This window comes from Triticum urartu, chromosome 5A (assembly GCF_056163025.1).
Source record: "Triticum urartu cultivar PI428250 chromosome 5A, HENAU_Tu73, whole genome shotgun sequence".
Lineage (NCBI taxonomy): Eukaryota > Viridiplantae > Streptophyta > Magnoliopsida > Poales > Poaceae > Triticum > Triticum urartu.
The window spans coordinates 648918462-648940472 of NC_141877.1; the positions used below are offsets into that span (position 1 = coordinate 648918462).

The 22011-nt window shown below is 44.8% G+C and overlaps 2 protein-coding genes across 4 annotated transcripts; both read right to left on the minus strand.

Annotated features, from left to right (window-relative positions):
* Window positions 1–588: 588 nt before the first annotated feature.
* LOC125530778 (uncharacterized) lies at window positions 589–2280 on the minus strand. Of its 2 annotated transcripts, XM_048695181.2 has the most exons (3): window positions 1976–2280; window positions 863–1838; window positions 589–778 (listed from the first exon to the last, which is right to left on the minus strand). In XM_048695181.2, exons 1-3 carry the CDS (start codon window positions 2125–2127, stop codon window positions 767–769), a joined length of 1140 nt encoding a protein of 379 aa, XP_048551138.2. In that variant the 5' UTR covers window positions 2128–2280; the 3' UTR covers window positions 589–766. The 2 variants fall into 2 exon arrangements, with proteins under 2 accessions (XP_048551138.2, XP_087378359.1); XM_087522233.1 differs by having other exon boundaries at window positions 589–1838.
* A 548-nt stretch (window positions 2281–2828) lies between these two features.
* LOC125530779 (uncharacterized) lies at window positions 2829–7360 on the minus strand. 2 transcript variants are annotated; one of them, XM_048695183.2, is made up of 4 exons: window positions 6992–7360; window positions 6478–6893; window positions 3422–3516; window positions 2829–3312 (listed from the first exon to the last, which is right to left on the minus strand). In XM_048695183.2, the coding sequence occupies exons 2-3, from the start codon at window positions 6744–6746 to the stop codon at window positions 3459–3461; spliced, it is 327 nt and encodes a 108-aa protein (XP_048551140.1). In that variant the 5' UTR covers window positions 6747–6893; window positions 6992–7360; the 3' UTR covers window positions 2829–3312; window positions 3422–3458. The 2 variants fall into 2 exon arrangements, with proteins under 2 accessions (XP_048551140.1, XP_048551139.1); XM_048695182.2 differs by having other exon boundaries at window positions 2829–3516; window positions 6992–7358.
* Between the last annotated feature and the right edge of the window lie 14651 nt (window positions 7361–22011).

Genomic DNA, 22011 nt, shown 5'->3' on the forward strand with positions numbered 1-22011 from the left:
TTCGGATGTTGAAACACCACACAAATTTCCATGCACCCAAGCATCTTGGTTGCCACAAAATTTCAGAGTTTTTTTATATTTATTGCTATTTTTTTGAATTTACTGTTCGTTCATCAAACCTGGTCAAACCCGGTCAAATCTGGTTAAAATCTGATTTTGGACCAAACTTATTCGGTTTTGAGACTTGAAGGACCAAATTATACCAAAAAACTTGATAAATCAAGTCTATACTTTTGGGGAATTTGAGTGACAAAAACATACTTATTCCTAAACTATCTACAGGCCGAAGTAGAAGCTCCCACGGGCTGCCGGAGCAGCAGATGGAAGCAGGAAGATCCCACGGGCTCGCCGCCGGCGGTTGAAGATGGGAAGTGGATCCTCGCGCTGTTCGTCGCTCACCAAAGAGAAAACTGGATCGTGGGGAAAACTGGACAGTTTGTTCAGGTGAAGGGAATCCGTTTGCAGATAACTGAATGAAAAGCAGGCAGGTACAGTTCAGAAAGGTCAAAACGAACTCAAATGTACATCACATACTGATTATTGACAGAAGGGTGAAACAATAATACATCATATTGACAATGCCACACAAAAAGAATACCATGCTATATAGAATGCTGACATGACATGTTTACAAACACATAAAAGAATCTCTCACTCATGGAACAATCTCTCACTCACTCACTCACACTGTATCTTCTCTCTTAATTCACAGCTCTTCTTTCTAGCCTATTTCATCATAATTCAGGAGGGCAGTTCACCATTTTCATCATGCCAAGTTCTGCAACGGGTAAAAACATCGTGAGCACCACACATTTGGAGCCCGCAAATGCATCAACCAAAGCTCAATTCGCTAAGAGCTCACCTGCCCAAATCTGCTCCTGGTCTTCATGAACCCGCCTCTCGTCACCGAATCGTCAGGGCCGCCCTTGGCGCCGCTGCAGTTCCAGTAGGCCCCCACGGTGCCCAGGATGGGCATGTCGTCGGGGCTCGGGCTCGGGGACCGCGACCGCCTCGGCGACGAGTTGGCCGACGAGATCTTGATGTCCTCCACGGTGAGGGCGCCGAGGATGGGCCGGTCCTCCCGGCTGATCGGCGAGTAGGACCGCACCGAGTAGTTGCTCTCCGGCGTGCCCGAGGAGCCCAGCCACGTCGAGAGGCTCGCGTCCACCGACGCCTCCTGCTTGCTCGGCGTCCTCGGGGTGTAGTCCCAGCTCCCCGCCGGCTTCTCTTGCTTCATGGCCGGGACGGTCGCCGGGTCGTCGGAGAGCGTGACCAAGTTCTCCTTCTCCGAATCCTTGGGCGCGGCGGTGTGAGGCTTGGTGGCGTCCTTCCACTGGCTGAAGCTCTCCACCGAGTTGAACACCTCGGCTGCGGCTCCAGTCTGGCCGGCGCTGTCCTTGGTGGTCTTGGGCGCCGGGAGCAGGAAGAGCGACTCGCACGCCTCCTCCTCGCCGCGCGCGATGCCCAGCAGCCCGCCGTGCTCCTCGTCGTCGTCCACCGCGCACTCGTCGATCCCATCCAAGCCGTCCTCCTCCTCGTCGTCGTCGTCATCGTACTCATCGTCGTCGTCGTCGTAGCAGTCCTCGTAGTCGCTGTCGTCGTCGGCGCCGGCGCAGTTGCCGTACCTGTGGTTGAGCGGGAACGCCTCGGATTTCGCGCACTGGGGCCCCAGCAGCGTCCACGCCTCCTCGCCGCCCGCCGCGGCGCGGCCCTCCTCCTCCTCTGTCGCGGCCTCCTCGCCCTCGGGGATCGGCGGCGCGTCGTAGGCCGTCACGTTGGGGTCGAACGTCACCTTCTTCTTGGCGACGACGGCCAGGCACAGATCATCGGCGGAATCCCTAATCAACCAGAAAAAAACAAACAGAGATCAAATCCCTAATTTATAACCAGAAAAATGAAACCGAAATCGATCGGCCAACAGCAGCCGGTCAGTGAGTGAGACCAGCTGTAACACCGGATGGGACAAGGATCGAACCTGAGCTCGAGGAGGGTGGCGAGGAGCGGGGCGGCGTCGGCGTCGCGGTGGGCCTTGGAGGGGGAGCGGGAGGGGGAGCGCTGCTTGCGGCGGCGGTGGCGGCGCTCCTTCTTGGACTTGTCGCCCCCGAAGCAGCCGAGGAAGCAGCCCATGGCCGGCCGGGGGGCGCGTCGGTGGCTCGTCGGCGCAGGCGAGCGGGAAGCGGCGGCGGCGAGGTGGATGTTTGGGGTGGGGGAGACGGAAGAGAATGTGGGCTAGGAGTAGTAGTGAAGGGGGCGCGGCATTTGGGGGGGAGGGGAGAAGCTGCCGTTGGGGGAAAAGGGCAAAGCCCGAGTGGTAACGGTCGTGTTGACCCAGCTGGCATGTGACCGTTGGATGCGCGGACGGAACGGATGGGATCCCATGACGGAGCAAGGAATCCGAGGCCGCCACAATGGGCCGGGCCGGGCCGTCGGAATCCTATGTGCGTTTGTGTGGCGGGAATTGCGTCGCACTGCATGCAGGCCTGTGGCATACATTTACCCTTTTTTTTCTCTTAAATTTGTTTTACTCCCCTAAAAAAAACTTAATTTTGTTTTACCCTTTTTAGCCTAATAAAATAAACCTTTTTGTGTGCGTAGCATTTAGCTTTCTTGTACTAGTTACACATGTCAGGATACTGATTTACACAATATCAGCACACAGACAGAGTGCTAAAAAAGGTGTCAAAAATGTATGATAAGAAAGCTAAATGTAAGACATTTTGAGACTTGTAAATAACGTATTATATTTACAAGTCTAAAACATCTTATATTTATGAGCAGAGGAAGTGGTAAATTACTGAGCTCTGAGCAAGCTTATATTCTGCCGGAGAAGAAAAAAAAAGAGGTCCCTTTTGATAAGAGTGAACTGCCTGATAGGGCACATGAATGTGACAAACCTTGCACTTTGCAATTACAGCATCCATTGATGGCATCAATCAATTCATGCAACAATAATGTTAACCGTGTCATGACAGCAACAGACACACACACACAGGAACATCAGCTAGTTAGTTAACATGCCAAGAGGCAGATACTATTGACAAAAATCGGTCGCAATTCCAGCCCCGCAAAAATGCCCGTGTCTGATTTCTAAGAGCATTTTGCTTATCACACATAACGTTACTCGTCAGGAAGAGAGCAAGGCTGCTGCTGCTGCTGCTGCTGCTGCCAACGCTGCGGGTCCCTTTTTACCCTTTCTATCTGCTGTGTGGCGATATCTCAAAATTCTGACGCAACTTCCTGCTGCTTGCGCATTCAACAGATTATATGGGCTCGTCGTCGCCAGTCCTTGCTAGGTCACAGCCCTGACTTGCACTACATGAGATAGTTTGAGCCTGTTGGAGTGAACCTTTTTCTATACAAGACTGTTAGGCCAATGCATAACATTAAGATACAGCTCTTGCTAAACACTCATACTCTCCACCTGCGCAAGATGCACCGGAGATTCAGCACTGCAATATTTACATGACTGAGCATATGCAAGTATCCAAATAATCATCATCCGAGTCACTTGAATCACTGCAAATTGTCAAAAAAAAAAACAGATGGCAGAGCAATTAGAGGAAGAAAATCAAGACAAGCAAATGTCAGCATGGACTCTTTTTTTCTTGTGATGGGTACATGGACTTTCTTGAACAACCAACATAATGACAGTCCAATGAGACCTTTTTAGATACCACCTCTTTAGATGCATGGGGTTATTAACGTATTGTATCTCGGCCAAGATACTACGATTCCAAATGAGATCATTTTCTATTAGCACATACATCGTACCCAATGTGGATTCTACTGTCAGTTGATGCCAGCAGAAAGAAAGACTGATGAAACAAATTATTTATTACGCGCCTGCAACTTCTAAAGCCTATAAAGGTACTGGTCATTTAAAAAAAGCAAAATGTGGAACTGTAAACTGATCTCCGAGGACTAAAGGGTGCAATAAATATGCAACGGCAGTCAGGTGAAGTAAATATACTGAGAGAGGGAGAGGGAGAGAGAATCATATGCCAACAAGTTTCACTGGGATAATTAATGTGTAATATACTAATACTGCTGTGATTATACTGGTCTATTTCAAAATCTTTTAATACCATCTAGCATCCCAAAAGAGAACAACATTTTCAATTAACACATATCATCGCACCTTATGTCGGTTCTATTATAAAGCTGGTGCCAGTACAAAGAAAGACAACTTGAGGTAATTAAAGTTCTTACAGAAGTATACTTCAGCGGTAAAGATTAAGGTCCACTGTAACTTACAGACTGATAAAACAAAGTATTCATTATGCCTCTGCAACTCCAAAGACTATAAAAGGTACTGCTCGTGTAAAAATAAGCAATTTGGAACTGTAAGCAATTACTACACAGTGCGACAAATGAGAACCCTGTCCCTTGTTGGGGGTCGTATGGAAAAAAAGGTGAAGCAAATATCTTGAGAACAAAAGAAGTCATGTGCCAACAAGTTTCACTTGGTTAAACTGAACTCACACCGAACAAAGATGTAGGGTAGGGTACCATCACGGACTAATCAAACTGTAACTGTGAAGAACATAAACAAGGGTTTCCTAATATCAATATCAAAGTAACAGAGCTTACCTAAGCTTGTTCAACTAAGATCAGATTACAGTTGTGTAATTTCATGGTTGTTAAAATAAATGAATGTTCCGATGCAGATTAATTTGGACTAATGGAATGGTGTTGTGTAGGCGGAAACAGGGCATTTTCATGTGAACTGTCCTCAATTCATAGGGTGGTCCAAGTCCTCAGTCCTGAACCGCCAGATATCACATATTACCTCAATCCAACAATTAGACTGCTATATTACTAAACTTGCTTGCAGCGTAACCGAATTTTGCATCCAGAAATGGTACGGATAAGTTAAACATTTCCTGTTCCAATGCAGGAGGCCTTAGAACAAGTTACATAACTACAGCTGTTATGAAAGGAAATAAATAAACCATACTGTATTGCCACTTTAATTACTGTTTCCTTGTTAGGTATATGTGTCATCAATCCTAGGTTTTTAACGAAGTCTACGTGATGGGTAGGGTAAAGGTCCGAAGAGCAAGGATAGGGCACTAGAAAACAGTGACAGGGATAATCCCTGGCGTGGAAGAGAGGCTTCTGAATGGGATAGGTTTCCACTTTAGCTCCTAACAGTATAATGTATAATTGCCCAATTTACTGAAGATAAATCATAATAATCAACATTAATAATTACATTTGGATCTAAATTTATTAGTTGAACATTTGAGGAATCAGATGTTCGATAATCTACTGCTAATTAGCATTAATATGTGCAGACCCACCCCAACATGCATAATTAATAAATACATTTTGATAAACGACGAGGTTCAACTCGTCTAAATTTTCAATAAAATTGCCAAAAGTCTACTGATACTGATCAAAATTTCAACAATTTGTTTAATCAAATCGCCAAAGTCTACTCTCAGAAAATAAAATCGCCAAAAGTCTACTGATCATGGCTTGACTAGAAATCAGAAACTAAAGTTCAAAAAATAAGGAACTAGCATACAGATTGAATTATATTGCCAAAAGTTACAGTAACAACTGAGAAACATATACAGACCACCTTCACATATGACAGCACATATCATTTGTATGCCTGTAAGAAGAGCGTGCCAAAAGTAATACTAGACCAATACACAGTTTTTCTTATAGGCTAATGGAGACATAATACTGCCACTGAGGCCAAGAAATGCAGCAGCCTCATCATAAATTCTCATCTTTTTCCACTTTGAAGGGCTGTATCATTTCCAGTCCTTGATACATCAATAATGACCAATCTCTACTCCAACAAATGGTTCATAATTGCGCACCAGCACGATTATGGATTAGTTGCCTAAGACTTTGTGCGATCATTTTGCAACACCAGTTCGTACTTAACTTTTACGGCACCACAAGTAGAATATGTTTCTGTCTAATCAGTTCACGGCGGACTCGGGGTGAATTTATAGGTCAGGTAAACGACAAACTAAAACTGAAATTATAGCCACATGTTACTTCAGAAGAGTTCAAGGGAAGCATAGACCCCAGTTACTTGAATTGGATGTTGAAAAGCCCCCAGGCACAATAATTCAGTTCACCTAGCAAGCTGAAATTGGCAGATTGTGACACCCCAAATGGATCACATGATCACATGTTCTAAAGTGGTATCCTGGCAGGATACATATCATTTGATCACCGAACCTCGTGACTACAGCAATCATTTCCCCCTTTCCTGCTTGACAAGAAACGCCCACCTAAGAGTTCCAACTATCCAAGCAACCCCTATGCAGCTAATTTGGGTAGCCAAACAAGGAAACATTGCACGGAACTCATCGGCATCGGCATCGGCATCATGTAGTGCAGGATCAAAAGAAGCATGTTGCATCTATGTAACACATTTACGGCAGCACAAAAAATAATATTGAAAGGATGCACGGAGGTTGTTAACAAGAGGAGGTTGCTTGGTTTGCTCACCTAGGCTGGAATTCCAAGACCTCGGCGAGCTTCTTGCCGTGGGTGTCCTTCCACTGCACCCGCCGCTTGGGGCCCTTGTAGGCCTTGCGGGCCGTGCCGCCCTCGGGGCGCCGGGGCAGCAGCGCCTTGCGCTCGCCGACGTTGTCCTTGGAGCCCCCCACCGGCGCCGAGGACGTCCGGTACACCGCCGCCTGCGCCGCCGCGGACGAGGGGGGAGGCGCCGGGTTCTTGCCGTTGCACGAGTTACTCCTGAAGGCTCGGCGATCCATCGCCGGGTGGCATCAACTCCCTCCGCGGCGCTCTCAGGTCGGGCACCTCCGGCCGGGCTCCGGCTCGGGGGCAGGAATCCAACCGAATTGGATCTTTCGGGCCGAGGCAGACGCCTGGAGGGAGGACGATTCCAAAATGCCCCCAAGCTGATAAACAAAGACGGGAGGAACGGGAATCGGTGAATCTCGGGGGCGGAAAGGACCAGAGGAACCGAATCTACGGACGGCGAGAAGAGCGAACGGACCTGGGGAGTTGGGCGCGGAATCGGAGGGAGGCCGGCCGGGGAGATTCCTTCCGGATCGAGACGAGGCCGCGCGAGGGGGACGAGGAGGAGAGGATTCGGGGGGGTTGGATTGGAGGGGCCGGAGAGGAGGAATGGTGAGGTGGGGGGAGGATTGGAATCCGGCGAGCGAGCGAGCGAGCGTGCGTGCGTGCGGTGTAGGGGCGGCACGGGGCCGGAGAGCGACGCGGGCGGAGCCGATGGTGGTGACGGCAGACCCGATCCCGCGCGTCTAACCTTTGCCCCGTCCTTGGCTCTCCTTGGCTGGCAGGCTCCCCTCCCCTCCCCAGCCAAATAACCACCGGACCCGACCGGACCTCCCTCCCTCCCTCCCTCCCCTGTCTCTTGCGCCCTTTGTTACGATCTCGTTTGGTTCCTGTTTATAATTTATTATTACTGATGATGGGGATATCCTTGTACGCGTACCCAACTTTATCTGTAAAAGATTGCTCCCACGAGGGAGCAACATGTATGAATCAAGACCACCAGAGTGGCAATCATATGTTCTCATTGTCAACTTAGTCCTAGTTTGGCAACACCGTTTTTTCAAAACCATAGTATTCTAAACCTCAGTATTTCAATAGATGGGCAACAAATACTTCAGTTTCTGAAAAACATAGATTTTTCTCAGTTTCGATAATACCGCCGAGGTGTTTGTCAAGTGGTAGTTTTTCTCAGTTTTTTTTTTTGGTTTACACAGATTGTTACGTTGTTGCATGTATACATAGTTACACTCATGGATCAGCTTATGCTAGTCGCCACCGTATGCATGCAGCTTTGCACAGGCATGTTCTCTCCTAATAGATGCTAGGAAGGATCTGTATAGAGTTATCTCTTGTAATCAATCAAAGACAGAGCTAGTTACGACATGCACTGCAAGTCGACATGTGTTTCCAGCCGGCACTAAGTCATAATTTGTACGTGTATGTGCGCCGCTTTAGCCGGATAGATCGATCGGCTAGCTATCGATTTTATGTGTCACATGCGTCGATGGCCAGAAGATGGACAGAGAGACAACTCAGCCAACATTTCTCAGTTTTTGAAAAAGAGGTCCGGACCTCTTTTTTATATACTACAAAAATACCACAGTTTTAGAGATATCACAGTTTGTTAAACTGTAGTATTTTCTTTATTCAAACGACTCAAAGTATTGAATACCAAGGTTTTTTTTCAGAAATCACAGTATTCCTTAAAAACTACAAAAATACTTTGGCTCCCAAACGCACCCTTAATGTTTTGTTATAAAAAAGATATTGATTTTTTAAGAACGGTATAAACGCAATGCTCGCATGAAAAAAGTACTAGATGGAAACACACGAATGCAGACTAACGAAGATCCGATCCAAGATGCCAATCGAATCCCGTGAGATCCACCGAAGACAACCTCCACATGTCGTCCAATGACGAAAGATGCACCGTCGAAACGGATGCTAGGCAGGGAGTCTTCTAGGACACAAATCCTAAACAAACACAAAACCTAAAAAGGAGCGGGAGCGCCCTTCTGCCGACCAGGGTCGGCGCCCAATGCACCTCGGGAGACCAGGCAGGCCAGAGGCAGCGCTGTCGGGAGACAAGGAACCCTAATTGCCTGAGTCACAAGTGGCACGGGTACAAAAGGGTATGATAGGGGTGTTTAGAGGCACAGGAGTATTAAAAATATACTTGTAACCTTTTGTAAGAACATGGACGCGTTACCTCTGACTTGCTCGCCTCTTTTTTTCAACTCTATCAAGATTTTTATTATTTTTTTATAATATGTTTGATACGCAATCTAGTGTTTTTAGTGGATATTAAGAACTAGCAACATGCTAGATCAAGCTCGCGACAGCCATGTAATGGTTGCCAATGATAGATGAAAATCGGATGGACCTATGCTATGTCGGATGGAAATCGGACGTCGTCCGCTTTATCGTAGCTCCACCCTATTGCAATAAACACTATTGATTTTGTCATACGAACTAGCAATCGCTTTTGTTTTCTCAAATAAATGATGCTATCATGTTTGGAAGACCTTTTTTGTGTGGATGTTTTTTTTCTATTTTTCGGGGCTATGGGTGCAGAGCCATGTTCTCGCGTGCAAGCAAGTCTGCCCACCTATACGGCAATTCCTATTTGCCTCTTACTCGTATTCATTAATGCAGTCTTCTCTCCACCTTCGTGTAATTATCCATCACTTACTGAATCTTACTATGCATAGTGTGTAACCTTCTTTAATTATGAATCAAGCTGTTATTGTGCACCACCAATTAGCCCACATGTGATAGCATATCCCTTTCTTCCTTTAGCGGGACTCATTCTCTTCTTCTCACGCCATCATCCTCATCCTCCACTTATTGGTTCTCAAGCAGACTTGATGGGTAAATCGATAATAGGTAAATCAAAGATGTATATAAATTGATGGTTTTGGTACTAAGGGTTGAGGTGGTACTATTTAATGATAACAGAAAGACCCGACGTGTCTTTTTGTCAGGCCCAGCAGAGACCCAATGCCACATGAGTTATGTACTTATAATCGACTTGCCTAGAGTGTAGCAGGCCCCTTGGCCCACATAGGGGACTGACTCCCTGCAGCCCAACCAAAGAAAAAATACGAAGCAGACCCCTTGATTGCACGGTTTGGAGGCCGAACCCAAAAAAAATTATGCGCGGGCGGATAAAAATTCAATACTACCTCAAATAGGTATGAGAGAAAATAATTCTATACGGTAAACGAACCAAAATTCAGAGAAACACACCTTCCTTTATTAATAGGTGTAGATATAAATTGCAAGCGTAGCAGGCCATGGTGGGATGAATCGGTCCAATTAGCTACAACAGAGTTGTCGTTTTGGGAAGGTTTCGGGTCTGGATTTTTTTGCAGGGAAAACTTCCGATCTTTTTATCATCTGTCAAGGCAGTACAAAGAACATTAGAAGTAAAAAAATTGCATCCAGGTCTATAGACCCCCTAGCGACGACTACAAGCACTGAAGCAAGCCAAAAGCGTGCCGCCGTCATTGCCCCTCCCTCACTGGAGCCGGAAAAACCTTATTGTAGTACATAGTCGGGAAGTCATCGTGCTACGACCATAAGACCAGTAGACCAGAACAGCAACCACCGCTGATGAAGAGAAGCATAGATCAGAAGGATCCAACCTGAAGATCCACAAACATAGACGAACGATGACCGGATCCAAGTGGATCAATCGAAAACGAATGCTGGCCGAATCCCGGGAGATCCATGGGAGACAAACCTCCACACGTCCTCCAATTGTACTAGATGCACTATTAGAATGGGGGCTAGACGGGGAAAACCTTATTCTAACATTAAAGAGTCGCCGACATCTCATCTTTCTGAGCAGGACTCAAACTCTAAACTGGCTCAAAAGAACACCTAAAAGTAAAGCAGGAGCCCTCTCACCGGCATGGCCCGGGATCCACCGCACCTCCATGGCCTCAAGGCGGGAGGCGGGGACGGCGGCGGGAGGCGGGGACACCCTAGATGAATCGCTCAAATGGCCATAAGGCAATTTCTTTGTGGCTTCCGTGGGCAGTTTCAGCTAGATTGTTCCTTGGGTCCATTTTTTTGTTTTAGGAATGTTTCTTTTCTGTTTTATTAGGATGGTTTCGGTTCTGTTTTTTAGGATGGTTTCAATATGTTTTTTCTCTGCATTTTTAGTTCTTTTTCATTAAAAAAGTTTCAAAGTTTTAAAAATGTTTAAGTTCTTCAAAACATTCACAAATTTTAGAAGATGTTCCCATTTTTTAAAAATGATCAATAATTGATGTTCAACTTTCTTGAAAAATGTTCACACACTATTTAAAATATTCATGTTTTCCCCACAAATTTCAAACAATGTTCAGAACTATAAAAAATCAACTTTTATTTTTCTTTAAATAAAAATGTTTGGAATTTTAGAAAATATCATGTGTTTTTCTAAACTATTTTCAAATTGTTAAAATATGCTAATTTTTAATTAATTAATTTAATGTTCTTGGTAAACCCATAAACTAAACCGACTAAAAACTAATAAAATAGAAAAACCTAGAGGAATGCTTGCTATAGAAGCTAAGCTCTGTCGGGTCACTGATACGTCCATTTTACATCATGCTTTTATATCGATATTTATTGCATTACGTGCTGTTATTACACATTATGTCACAATACTTATACCTATTCTCTCTTATTTTATAAGGTTTACATAGGGCCAGGTCTTTTCAGCGATTCTCTCAGAATCGCCCCCCTCCCCAGCTTCTCCCAAAATCGCCACTCTATATTTTTTTACAATCCTATCTAGTTAAGGTCTAATTAGTTAGGATTGCAAAAAACATATGGGGTGGTGATTCTGGGAGAAGCTGGGGAGGGGGCGATTCTGGTAGAATCGCCCAAAAGAACTGGCCCATAAAGAGGGAGAATGCCGGCAGCTGGGATTCTGGGCTGGAAAAGGAGCAAATATTAGAGACGTATTCTGCACAGCTCCAAAAGTCATGAAACTTCACGGAAGCTATTTTCAGAATATATAAAAATATTGAGCGCAAGAAATTTCAGAGGGGGCCCACACCCTGGCCACGAGGGTGGGGCGCGCCCTACTCCCCTGGGCGCGCCCCCTGCCTCCTGGGCCCCCTGGTGGCCCTCCGATGCCCATCTTCTGCTATATGGAGTCTTTCATTGAGAAAAAATCATAAGCAAACTTTCGGGACGAGACTCCGCCGCCACAAGGCGGAACCTTGGCGAAACCAATCTAGGGCTCTGACGGAGCTATTCTGCCGGGAAAACTTCCCTCCGGGAGGGGGAAATCATCACCAACGCTCCTCTCATCGGGAGGGGCCCAATCTCCATCAACATCTTCACCAGCATCATCTCCTCCCAAACCCTAGTTCATCTCTTGTATCCAATTCTTGTCTCTAAGTCTGGGATTGGTACCTGTAGGTTGCTAGTAGTGTTGATTACTCCTTGTAGTTGATGCTAGCCGGTTTATTTGGTAGAAGATCATATGTTCAGATCCTATATGCATATTAATACCCCTCTGATTATGAACATGAATATGCTTTGTGAGTAGTTACGTTTGTTCCTGAGGACATGGGAGAAGTCTTGCTATTAGTAGTCATGTGAATTTGGTATTCGTTCAATATTTTCATGAGATGTATGTTGTCTCTCCTCTAGTGGTGTTATGTGAACGTCGACCTCATGAAACTTCACCATTATTTGGGCCTAGAGGAAGGCAGTGGGGAGTAATAAGTAGATGATGGGTTGCTAGAGTGACAGAAGCTTAAACCCTAGTTTATGCGTTGCTTCGTAAGGTGCTGATTTGGATCCATATGTTTCATGCTATGGTTGGGTTTACCTTAATGCTTTTGTTGTAGTTGTGGATGCTTGCAATAGAGGTTAATCATAGGTGGGATGCTTGTCCAAGTAAGGGCAGTACCCAAGCACCGGTCCACCCACATACTAAATTATCAAAGTACCGAACGCGAATCATATGAACGTGATGAAAACTAGCTTGACGATAATTCTCATGTGTCCTCGAGAGCGCTTTTCTCTATATAAGAATTTTTCCAGGCTTGTCCTTTGCTACAAAAAGGATTGGGCCACCTTGCTGCACTTTATTTACTTTTGTTACTTGTTGATCGTTACAAATTATCTTATCACAAAACTATCTGTCACCTATAATTTCAGTGCTTGCAGAGAATACCTTGCTGAAAACCGCTTATCATTTCCTTCTGCTCTTCGTTGGGTTCGACACTCTTACTTATCGAAAGGACTACGATAGATCCCCTATACTTGTGGGTCATCAAGACTCTTTTCTGGCGCCGTTGCCGGGGAGTGAAGCGCCTTTGGTAGGTGGAATTTGGTAAGGAAAAATTTATAGTGTGCTGAAATTTACTGTCACTTGTTACTATGGAAAGTAATCCTCTAAGGGCTTGTTCGGGGTATCTTCACCCCGACCAATAGAGCAAAGAGTTGCTCCTCAACCTATTGAACCTACTGAAAATGAAAATGTCTACTTTGAGATTCCTTCGGGTATGATAGAAAAACTGCTAGCTAATCCTTTTGCAGGAGATGGAACAATGTGCTACCTCTTGAGCACTGCCTTGGTTTTCCCGAAGAGGAAGGGATGATGCAGCAAAGTAGCGTAAGTATTTCCCTCAGTTTTTGAGAACCAAGGTATCAATCCAGTAGGAGGCTACGCGCGAGTCCCTCGTACCTGCACAAAGCAAATAACTCCTCGCAACCAACGCGATAAGGGGTTGTCAATCCCTTCACGGTCACTTACGAGAGTGAGATTTGATAGATATGATAAGATAATATTTTTGGTATTTTTATGATAAAGATGCAAAGTAAAATAAAAGCAAAGTAAAAGCAAAGGAAATAACTAAGTATTGGAAGATTAATATGATGAAGATAGACCCGGGGGCCATAGGTTTCACTAGTGGCTTCTCTCAAGAGCATAGGTATTCTACGGTGGGTGAACGAATTACTGTTGAGCAATTGACAGAATTGAGCATAGTTATGAGAATATCTAGGTATGATCATTTATATAGGCATCACGTCCGAGACAAGTAGACCGACTCCTGCCTACATCTACTACTATTACTCCACTCATCGCCCGCTATCCAGCATGCATCTAGAGTATTAAGTTCATGAAAACAGAGTAACACCTTAAGCAAGATGACATGATGTAGAGGGATAAACTCATGCAATATGATGAAAACCCCATCTTTTTATCCTCGATGGCAACAATACAATACGTGCCTTGCTACCCCTACTGTCACTGGGAAAGGACACCGCAAGATTGAACCCAAAGCTAAGCACTTATCCCATTGCAAGAAAGATCAATCTAGTAGGCCAAACCAAACTGATAATTCTAAGAGACTTGCAAAGATAACCAATCATACATAAAGAATTCAAAGAAGATTCAAATATTGTTCATAGATAGACTTGATCATAAACCCACAATTCATCGGTCTCAACAAACACACTGCAAAAAGAAAATTACATCGAATAGATCTCCACAAGAGAGGGGGAGAACATTGTATTGAGATCCAAATAGAGAGAAGAAGCCATCTAGCTAATAACTATGGACCCGTAGGTCTGAGGTAAACTACTCACACTTCATCGAAGGGGCTATGGTGATGATGTAGAAGCCCTCCGTGATGGATACCCCCTCCGGTGGAGCTCCGGAACAGGCCCCAAGATGGGATCTCGTGGATACAGAAAGTTACGGCAGTGGAATTAGGGTTTTGGCTCCGTATCTGATCGTTTGGGGGGTACGTAGGTATATATAGGAGGAAGGAGTACGTCGGTGGAGCAACAGGGGGCCCGCGAGGGTGGAGGGCGCGCCTGGGGGGGGTAGGCGCGCCCCCCTACCTCGTGGCCTCCTCCTTTGTTTCTTGACGTAGGGTCCAAGTCTCCTGGATCATGTTCGGTGAGAAAATCACGTTCCCGAAGGTTTCATTCCGTTTGGACTCCGTTTGATATTCCTTTTCTTCAAAACCATAAAATAGGCAAAAAAAACAGCAATTCTGGGTTGGGCCTCCGGTTAATAGGTTAGTCCCAAAAATAATATAAAAGTGGATAATAAAGCCCAATAATGTCCAAAACAGTAGATAATATAGCATGGAGCAATCAAAAATTATAGATACGTTGGAGACGTATCAAGCATCCCCAAGCTTAATTCCTGCTCATCCTCGAGTAGGTAAATGATAAAAACAGAATTTTTGATGCGGAGTGCTACTTGGCATAACTTTAATGTAATTCTTCTTAATTGTGGTATGAATATTCAGATCCGAAAGATTCAAGATAAAAGTTCATATTGACATAAAAATAATAATACTTCAAGCATACTAACTAAGCAATTATGTCCTCTCAAAATAACATGGCCAAAGAAAGTTCATCCCTACAAAATCATATAGTTTAGTCATGCTCCATTTTCGTCACACAAGAATGCTCTCATCATGCACAACCCCGATGAAAAGCCAAGCAATTTTTTCATACTTTAGTAATCTCAAACCTATAAACTTTCACGCAATATATGAGCGCGAGCCATGGATATAGCACTATGGGTGGAATAGAATATGATGATGGGGGTTATGTGGAGAAGACAAAAAAGGAGAAAGTCTCACATCAACGAGGCTAATCAATGGGCTATGGAGATGCCCATCGATTGATGTTAATGCAAGGAGTAGGGATTGCCATTCAACGGATGCACTAGAGCTATAAATGTATGAAAGCTCAACAAAAGAAACTAAGTGGGTGTGCATCCAACTTGCTTGCTCACGAAGACCTAGGGCACTTGAGGAGGCCCATTGTTGGAATATACAAGCCAAGTTCTATAATGAAAAATTCCCACTAGTATATGAAAGTGACAAAACAAAAGACTCTCTATCATGAAGATTATGGTGCTACTTTGAAGCACAAGTGTGGCAAAGGATAGTAACATTGTCCCTTCTCTCTTTTTCTCTCATTTTTTTATTTGGGCCTTTCTCTTTTTTTATGGCCTTTCTTTTTTTTCTCATTTGGGACAATGCTCTAGAAAATGATGATCATCACACTTCTATTTATTTACAACTCAATGATTACTACTAGATGCTAGAACAAAAGATGACTCTATATGAATGCCTCCGGCGGTGTACCGGGATATGCAATAAACCAAGAGTGACATGTATGAAAGAATTATGAACGGTGGCTTTGCCACAAATACTATGTCAACTACATGATCATGCTAAGCAATATGACAATGATGAATGTGTCATGATAAACGGAATGGTGGAAAGTTGCATGGCAATATATTTCGGAATGGATATGGAAATGCCATAATAGGTAGGTATGGTGGATGTTTTGAGGAAGATATAAGGAGGTTTATGTGTGAAAGAGCGTATCATATCACGGGGTTTGGATGCACCGGTGAAGTTTGCACCAACTCTCAATGTGAGAAAGGGCAATGCACTATACCGAAGAGGCTAGCAATGATGGAAGGGTGAGAGTGCGTATAATCCATGGACTCAACATTAGTCATAAAGAACTCACATACTTATTGAAAAAATCTACAATTCATCAAAAACCAAGCACTATGCGCATGCTCCTAGGGGGATAGATTGGTATGAAAAGACCATCACTCATCCCCGACCGCCACTCATAAGGAAGACAATCAAATAACACCTCATGTTTCAAATTTGTTACATAATGTTTACCATACGTGCATGCTACGGGACTTGCAAACTTCAACACAAGCATTTCTCAAATTCACAACTACTCAACTAGCACGACTTTGATATTATTACCTCCATATCTCAAAACAATCATCAAGCATCAAATTTCTCTTAGTATTCAAAACACTCATAAGAATTTTTTTACTAATCTTGAACACCTAGCATATTAGGATTATTTAAGCAAATTACCATGCTAGTTAAGACTATCAAAATAATCTAATTGAAGCATGAGTGATCAATAGTTTCTATAAAACAATTCCACCACCGTGCTCTAAAAGATATAAGTGAAGTACTAGAGCAAAACTATATAACTCAAAAGATATAAGTGAAGCATATAGAGTATTCTAACAAATTCCAAATCATGTATGGCTCTCTCAGATGGTGTGTACGGCAATGATGATTGTGGTAAACTAAAAAAACAAAGACTCAAATCATACAAGACGCTCCAAGCAAAACACATATCATGTGGTGAATAAAAATATAGCTCCAAGTAAAGTTACCGATAGAAGTAGACGAAAAGAGGGGATGCCTTCCGGGGCATCCCCAAGCTTTGGCTTTTAGGTGTCCTTAGATTATCTTGGGGGTGCCATGGGCATCCCCAAGCTTAGGCTCTTGCCACTCCTTGTTCCATAATCCATCAAATCTTTACCCAAAACTTGAAAATTTCACAACACAAAACTTAAAGTAGAAAATCTCGTGAGCTCCGCTAGCGAAAGAAAACAAAAGACCACTTCAAGGTACTGTAATGAACTCATTATTTTATTTATATTGGTGTTAAACTACTGTATTCCAACTTCTCTATGGTTTATAAACTATTTTACTAGCCATAGATTCATCAAAATAAGCAAACAACACACGAAAAACAGTCTGTAGTAATCTGTAGCTAGCGCAAGATCTGGAACCCCAAAAATTCTAAAATAAATTGCTGGACGTGATGAATTTGTCTATTAATCATCTGCAAAAAGAATTAACTAAATAGCACTTTCCAAATAAAAATGGCAGCAGTTCTCGTGAGCGCTAAAGTTTCTGTTTTTTACAGCAAGATATCAAGACTTTCCCCAAGTCTTCCCAACGATTCTAGTTGGCACAAACACTAATTAAACACAAAAACACAACCTAAACAGAGGCTAGATAAATTATTTATTACTAAACAGGAGAAAAAAAGCAAGTAATAAAAATATAATTGGGTTGCCTCCTGAAAGAACATGCGGTGCCCCCATGTTTGGTTTTGGCAATTGATGACAATCTCTATATGGACTAATGGTTGCCTTGAGTTATATTTAAAGATTTTGTCCATAGGCTTTTCTTGGAGTACATGTGTTGGTTTCAAGGAGAGTTTGTGTCGACCAAGGTGCCATTCAAGGAATTATCCAAAGATTGGTCATGTGAGTGTCGAGCTTATTGCAAGCATGTCTTGAAGAAGAAGAAGATTGTGTGATCATTCATGTCTACCTTCGAGACATCATCCAAATGAAGAGAATTGGAAAGATTCAAGGTTGATCAAGATTAAGTCAAGAATGAATCAAGTTGATCGACTCACAAAGCGCAGAAGATGTACCGAGAGGGATCAAGTGATCCCATGGTATGGTAAGCATTGTCAATTTCGCTTTGTGTACTAACACATGATCTTCGTGAGAGTTCTTTGTGAGGTTAGGTTGCGGTGTGCAAGTTCAAGTGGAGCATCATGAAGAGATCAAATTCTTGAAGCTTGCCGTCCATTGTGGTGACAATGGACATGTGAAGATGTGCAGAAGAGTGGCTCACCCATAGTGGAGTATGGGGGAGCAATCAAATAGTCTTCATCGAGACAACACAATCAAGAAAGGTGGTCCAACTTGAGGAAGTCAAGATCGTCATCATCTAGATCAAGTGGACCATGTGCAAGGCAAAGGTTTGCCCTTGATAGGTTTTATATTTTACCGGTCTCATGATGGTAGTTGGGAGACCGGGTTATAGGATCGATTGTCGTACTATCAAGGGGGGCTCTCGATGAGTAGCTTGATCATATCGTTCGTTGAGAGCTCAAACCATTGCATCCTTGCATAATCTTTCTTGATTCTTGTTTGGTTCTCTTTGTGAGTCTTAGAGCTTATGGTCATCTTGATGACAAGATCGAGTTCATCGAAAACAGAGTTCACATGCATCTTCTATGATGTTTTCGATGTTGGAGGTCTTGCCGGTTCTTCTCGGTTGGAGGTTTCACTCCTCTTTTTCTTAGGCATACCTCCCCTGCCTCTTCTTACTATAACTAGTCGTTGTTTTGATGCTACTCGTCGTCTTGTATCCAACAAGCTTGAGTTTGGTCAATTCGGAGCTCGTATGAAGAAGTTATGGCAGTTCTTGTTTCTTGAGAGTGGCTTTTGTCTGGTCCCAGCGGTAGTACCGCGAGCCCAAGCGGTAGTACCGCTTGGAGCTCTCAGCCGTAGTACCGCTGCAGTGCTGCTCTTCTACCACCTCGATTTTGGGTCCTGCTCTTCTCGTGTCGGGTTCAGCGGCAGTAGGAGCGGTAGTACCGCTCTTGTGCGGTAGTACCGCTGGGCAAGCGGCAGTACCGCTGCAGCCAACGGTAGTACCGCTGGCTACAGTGGTAGTGACGCTCATACTGCTCTACCTCTCTGGCAGTTTTTCAGCTCGTGTTTTTCTCTCTCATTGGGGTGTTTTGACCATGCTAAGCGGTAGTACCGCTCCTCCAGCGGTAGTACCGCTCGTGGAGCGGTAGTACCGCTCGTGTGCGGGCTGAGCACATAACGGTTGGATTTTGCCCCTCCTATAAAAGGGGGTCTTCTTCCCCAATGAACCTTATCCTTTGAGATCGTGTTCTTCCCCCATTGTTGACCTTCTTCGAGCTTGCTAACTCTCAATCCCTCCATGGATTATTGCTAGTTTTTGAGGGAAAAGAGAGAGGAGATCTAGATCCACATTTCCACCAATCACTTTCTCCTCTATGTGAGGGGAACCCCTTGGATCTAGATCTTGGAGTTCTTGGTGTTCTCCTTCTTGTTCTTCCTCTCATTTTTCTCCCTAGCATTAGTTGCTTCAGTGGGATTTGAGAGAGAAGGACTTGGGCACTCCGTGTGCCCTTGCCATTGCATTTGGTGCATCGGTTTGAGTTCTCCATGGTGATACGTGGAAGTTACAAGTTGAGAAGCTTATTACTCTTGGGTGCTTGGTACCCTTGACCTTGTTCCTCTTGGGCGCTTGGGCACCCTAGACGGTTGGTGATGTTAGGAGATCAATCATTGTGGTGTAAAGCTCCGAGCAAGCATCGGGGTCTCCAATTGGGTTGTGGAGATCGCCCCGAGCAATTTGTCGGGTACCGGTGACTGCCCCCAAGGGTTGCCAAAGTGTACGGGTTCGGTGACCGCCCCAAGGGTTGCCATTTGTATGGGTTCGGTGACCGCCCTCAAGGGTCCCTTAGTGGAATCACGGCATCTTGCATTGTGCGAGGGCATGAGGAGATTACGGTGGCCCTAGTGGCTTCTTGGGGAGCATTGTGCCTCCACACCGCTCCAAACGGAGATTAGCATCCGCAAGGGTGTGAACTTCGGGATACATCGTCGTCTCCGCGTGCCTCGGTTATCTCTTACCCGAGCCCTTTACTTATGCACTTTACTTTGTGATAGCCATATTGTTTCTTGTCATATATCTTGCTATCACATAGTTGTTTATCTTGCTTAGTATAAGTTGTTGGTGCACATAGGTGAGCCTAGTTGTCGTAGGTTTTGTGTTTGACAAATTAACCGCTAGGTTTATTCTGCATTTGTTCAAGCCTAAACCGTAATTATTTTAAAGCGCCTATTCACCCCCCCTCTAGGCGACATCCACGATCTTTCACCTCCCAACAAGCGCTATCGTTTAACGCCCCTAGCTAGGCAATAAGATTTCAACGATGCTCACATGAAAGACAAGAATTGAAGCACAAAGAGAGAATCATAAGACATGTGACAAACACATCTAAGTCTAACATACTTCCTATGCATAGGCATCTTATAGGCAAACAAATTATCAAGGCAAGCAAACACTAGCATATGCAAGGAAGCGGAAAGAAACAATAGCAATTTCAACATAACGAGAGGTAATTTAGTAACATGAAAATTTATACCACCATATTTTCCTCTCTCATAATAATTACATGTAGGATCATAATCAAATTCAACAATATAGCTATCACATAAAATATTTTCAACACGATCCACATGCATGCAAAGTTGACACTCTTCCAAAATAGTGGGATTAACATTATCTAAAGTCATGACCTCTTCAAACCCACTTTTATCAAAAACTTCATAAAATTGAACATTATCCAAATATGTGGGATCTAAAGTTGACACTCTTCCAAACCTTCTTTCAGTATTATTGCAAACACTATTATCGATCTCATAGTCATCATGGGGAGTAAATAAATTTTCAAGATCAAAAGAAGAATCATCCCAATCATGATCATTGCAACAAGTAGTAGACATAGCAAAACTAGCATCCCCAAGCACTACAAAAAAAGACACATCTGTGACATTTTGGGTCGAACGAAATTTTTTTCTGTCATACATATGACACTTCTATGACGATAATTGTGACAAAACCCGGTATCATCATAGATGTGGTGGGCTCCTACTTCTATGACAAAAATCATGACAGAAAATGGGCTTTTCGTCCTGGGCGGGCCAGAAATGCAGCTGCATGACATTCTTTGGGCCGTCCATGACGAAAAAAACTGTGGTAGAAGCGAGGGGGAGGAAAATTTCGGGGAGTTCCCGGTTACGGTGGGAGGTCGGGGGCTGAGCGATGCGCGTTTCTCTCGTACATGTACGCGCGTGTGTGCGAGGCGTTGGCTTTAACTGAACCCGAGCGAGGCGTTGGGCTCTAACTGAACCCGAGCGATTGCACTGCAGGCTACGCATTACTGAACCCGAGCGATCGATCGATGGCTGTTAACTGAACCCGATCGAGCGATTCCTTCGCTACTGCTGCTAACTGAAGTCGATCGATGGGATGAACAGTGAGCGTTGCGGGGGTTTTGGATGAACAGTGAGCGGTGGCGTTGCCTCTGGATGAACAGGACCCTGTGGTGTGGTGGAGGGCTGGATGAACAGTAGACGGTGGAGGGGTGCCCGTGGAGGGGTGGATGAACAGGACCCCGTGGTGTGGAGGGCTGGATGAACAGTAGACGGTGGAGGGGTGGTTTAACAGGACCCCGTGGTGTGGAGGGCTGGATGAACAGTAGACGGTGGAGGGGTGCCCGTGGAGGGGTGGTTGAACAGGACCCCATGGTGTGGAGGGCTGGATGAAGAGTAGACGATGGAGGGGTGGTTGAACAGTAGCCGGTGGAGTAGCGCGCGGTGGAGGCTGGATGAACAGGAGCCCGTGGATGAACAGTCGCAGGTGGAGGCTGGAGGAGGTCGACGGTGGATGAACAGTAGCTCGTGGAGGCTGGAGGGGGTCGACGGTGGATATGAACAGTATCCCGTGGAGTCCTGTTTTCTGGTACGCCACACCCCTCCCGATGAATAGGACCCCCGTTTCGACCATAGTGCTCCAACACAAGTCCGTTTCGTCCGTTTTGCGGTACGCCACACCCCTCCCGATCAACAGGACCCCCGTTTCGACTGTAGGAGGTCCGTTTTCTCTGTTTTGCGGTACGCCAGAACCCTCCAGATGAACAGGATCCCGTTTCGAACGTGGCCGATCGAACACAAGGCCGTTTTCTCCGTTCTGCGGTACGCCAGGCCTCGTTTCCATCGCCTGTTCCATCCAAGCCCTCCCGATGAACACGACGCATTCCGTTGCCTCCCCATGAATC

Coding starts and splice junctions, on each gene's coding strand:
- LOC125530779 (XM_048695183.2), bottom strand. CDS start 6,746: ATGGATCGCCGAGCCTTCAGGAGTAACTCGTGCAACGGCAAGAACCCG. Junction 3,517..6,477: donor GTCTTGGAATTCCAGCCTAG/GTGAGCAAACCA, acceptor GACAATTTGCAG/TGATTCAAGTGACTCGGATG.
- LOC125530778 (XM_048695181.2), bottom strand. CDS start 2,127: ATGGGCTGCTTCCTCGGCTGCTTCGGGGGCGACAAGTCCAAGAAGGAG. Junction 1,839..1,975: donor GCCACCCTCCTCGAGCTCAG/GTTCGATCCTTG, acceptor CTGGTTGATTAG/GGATTCCGCCGATGATCTGT.